Genomic DNA, 3,467 nt, shown 5'->3' with positions numbered 1-3,467 from the left:
TTTTTTGAGACACAGTCTCACTCTGTCAACCTGGGTAGAGTGCCATGGTGTTATCTTGGCTCACAGCAACCTCAAACTCCTGGGCTTAAGCAATTTTCTTGCCTCACCCTCCTGAGTAGATGGGACTGCCTGCCATAAGGCTGGTCTAGTTTTTCTATCTTTAGTAGAGACAGGGTCTTGCTCTTGCTTTGGCTTAGGCTGGTCTCAAAGTCCTGAGTTCAAGTAGTTCACCCATCTCAGCCTCACAGATTAGGATTATAGGCATGAGCCACCACGCCTGGCCAATAGCTAATATTTTTAAGTTTCACCAAACTGTTAAAGAAAATGAGATTCTCAGAAAAAAAGGAACATCAACAGATTAATAATAGATGATACCGTGAAAGTTAAATTATTATTTTTATTTATTTTTTATTTTTGGGGGGGGGAGATAGAGTCTCACTTTGTCCCAGTAGAGTGCTGTGGCATCATAGCTCACAGCCACACCAGACTCTTGGGCTCAAGTGATCTCTTGCTTTAGCCTCCCAAGTAGCTGGGACTACAGGCGCCCACCACAACGCCCGGCTATTTTTAGAGATGAGATGTTACTCTGGCTTAGACTGGCAATCCCCCTGCCTCAGCCTCCCAGAACGCTAGGATTATAGGTGTGAACCACCACGCCTGGCAAAGGTTCAATTGTTAATTTAATTAGTTGAAATGATGAGAATACTCAGAGTAATAACTTACTTAACTCTTACTTGACACTTCTTTTCTCTTCTAGATTCCTGTTCATCCTGTACCTGATCCCTTAGTTCATGAAGTTCTAAATTTAGCTTTCAAGCACTTTAAACACAAGGAAGGGTAAGTAAAAATACAAAATGGGGATTGGTGATTTTTTGTACAACCCAGGTTTAGACAGTTTAGATATAATTTGAATTCCTATTGATCATTTGTTTTCAGAGTTCAAAGCCATTATCTTCTGGTTTATTAGAGGAAAGATTTTGTAAAAATAATTCTCCACGTCATAGTTTCTATTTGTGGCAGCCATGAGGTTAAGTTTTCTGGTAAATTAAAATCTAGGGATAGAACAAAATGTGTGTGGTTTTAATCATCCTTTAAATAAATATCCATAGGAAGTTATGTGATGCTCTAAGGAATTTTAAAATTTATTATGAAAGAGTTTGCAGAAAAATTAAGTGAAATATTAAGTTTGTCTTTTTTTATTATTTTTTTTTTTCAGATATTCAGGAACCAACACTGGGAACGTGCACATTATTGCAGATTTGTATGCAGAGGTCATAGGGGTTCTTGCCCAGTCAAAGTGAGTTTGACAAACCATGTATTTTAATTTGCGTGGTATCGTAGAATGCTTCCTTACTAATACCGTGGGCATTGACCCCTTGAGAGCCGCCATCTTTGTCCTGCAGTCGTCACCGAGTCTCCTCCACCTTCCATCACTTCTCAGTTTCATATCAGCTTTTTAAGTAACACCCAGACCTCAATTTTACAACTTCTTTTCATTCACTTGGGGTTTTCCATAAATGTCTGAATCCAGCAAGTCGGAAATTGTTAAGCATAGTTAGGTCCCTGATTGTTAACAATTCTGTCAGAAGTGTTTTTTAAGATCTCTCTCAGAAGTCTTTACAGAGCTAATAGTTACTGTTGTTACTCTCTAGATGAGTACTTTCATTTCTGAGATAGCATAGCAGCATCTTCTAATCATCTTATAAGAGAATAAAACAAAGTAAGCAGAATTTTGAAGAGATAGAAGAGATACCCAAAAGGGCAAGTTCAAGGTACTAGATTACTTCATTAGAAGTGTTTTTCATTAGGAATCAGTCATTGAATTATACTCGAATCATTGTTCTAGTAAACAGAAAACTTTGTCTTTAGCTTCTTGTGGTTGCTGTAAAAACTATGGAAGATTTCACATTTCCTTTGTCACTACTGGGAAACTTGTAAAGAAAATATCAATTCATATTTTCTTGGATGCTTTTCCAAAAATTTTTGGCTCTGAAATCATCACGTAACAGTCTTTCTAAACTCTAAGAAGGCAAACACAATTGTTAATGTTTAGTAGTTAGCATTTTAATATCAACAGTATATTTTATTTCTTTTTATCCTTGGCAATACACTAGGGATCCTTGTATAGCGAATGTTGCAGAACTTAGAACACAGTTTGAGTATTTTATTTTTTGAGTTGGGTCTTGCTCTGTTTCCCAGGCTGGGCTGCAGAGATAGAATCATAGCTCATGGCAGGCTCAAACCCCTGGGCTCAAAGTGATCCTCCTGCTGCAGCCTCCTGAGCAGCTGAGACTACAAGCGTGCGCCAACACATCTGGCTGATTTTCCTAATTTTTGTAGCCACAAAGTCTTGCTGTCTTGAGCAGGTTGGTCCTGTACTCCAGCCTCAAGTGGTGATCCTCTCTCCTTAGTCTCCCAGTGTGCTCAGTAGGATTGCAGGCATGAGCTACTGTGCCTGGCCAGTGTGAATATTTTAAATGATTTAGACACAGACAATAAATAATATCTTAATCTCTCACTTATATTTAATTAATAGTGAATCCTTAATTTAGGATATAGGTACAAAAATAGATAGGAGCAATGATGTATTTCTCTTTACGGCATCATAGTTCATGGTATTTTTAATTTTATCAAAAATGAGTTTCTATCTCAGTAATATAGAACAGTAGCAAGCACAGTAGCAAGTTCAATCTAGGAGAACACTACATCATGGCTGAGTTAACTCTAGATGGTAAGAATGATCAGTCCAAATGGCCAGCATGTCTGTGAAAGTGGTTACTCAGCTCACTGGTTTAATGTAAAAGCAATTCTACTCTAGAGCAAGGTAGAGTTATGTCCACTCACACATGTAACCAGCAGGTAACAAAGTGTGGGCTGTGGGTCAGGCCGATAGCACCGGAGGGGGAAGCGGTGGGGTGGGTGGCACTGGGGAGAGGAGGAGATGGAAGACGACAGGGGGGTCTGTTTGAATCTTGCTTGTGTGTTTTCTTGGATTATAGTGACCGATTTTTATGAGAAACTTAATTAAAAACCCCTCAGTTGTAATATTTCAGTGGAAAGATTTTTATCTGTCATATAAAAATATTCTTAATGAAATGTTAAAGAATACTTTCATGCAGAATGGTACCACTCTTTGATATAAGTATAATATCTATCTATAATAAATAATACCTATCTATCTACAGTATATATTATACTTCCTGTCGTGTATCCTGTGTTCTGTTAATATGTTACTTTCTTTTTTCCCCCCTTACCGGAGTCAGTGACCCTTGGCAGACATGCTTCATTGGAGGTTATTTTAGCTTTTGGGAACTGTCTTCCCCAAGTAACATTAATGATAAAGTCTTTAGTTGTTTCATGATACGTAATTAAAGGCATTATTGTTAATAAACTATTAACTCTTTTTCCAGTGAAAGTAATGAAAAACTTACTAGTTAATCCTTAACAATTGTGGTGATTTGAATCCA

The 3,467-nt window shown here is 37.7% G+C and overlaps 1 protein-coding gene across 9 annotated transcripts in view; it reads left to right on the top strand.

Annotated features, from left to right (window-relative positions):
* FRYL (FRY like transcription coactivator) overlaps nucleotides 1-3,467 on the top strand; it is a 260,014-nt gene that overhangs the window by 148,430 nt on the left and 108,117 nt on the right. For all 9 annotated transcript variants that reach the window (XR_002774533.1, XM_023515972.1, XM_023515970.1 and 6 more), the window contains 2 exons: nucleotides 758-837; nucleotides 1,217-1,297. Coding sequence is in view for 8 of the 9 variants with exons in the window: in XM_023515972.1 (XP_023371740.1) it covers nucleotides 758-837; nucleotides 1,217-1,297 (161 nt within the window). In the remaining variant the exon portion in view is untranslated. The remainder of the gene's footprint in view (nucleotides 1-757; nucleotides 838-1,216; nucleotides 1,298-3,467) is intronic.

Source organism: Otolemur garnettii, unplaced genomic scaffold (genome assembly GCF_000181295.1).
Source record: "Otolemur garnettii isolate 467f Iridium unplaced genomic scaffold, OtoGar3 scaffold00083, whole genome shotgun sequence".
In the NCBI taxonomy this organism is placed as follows: domain Eukaryota; kingdom Metazoa; phylum Chordata; class Mammalia; order Primates; family Galagidae; genus Otolemur; species Otolemur garnettii.
The sequence above is the reverse complement of the archived record's forward strand: the minus strand, read 5'-3'. Positions and strand labels throughout refer to the sequence as shown.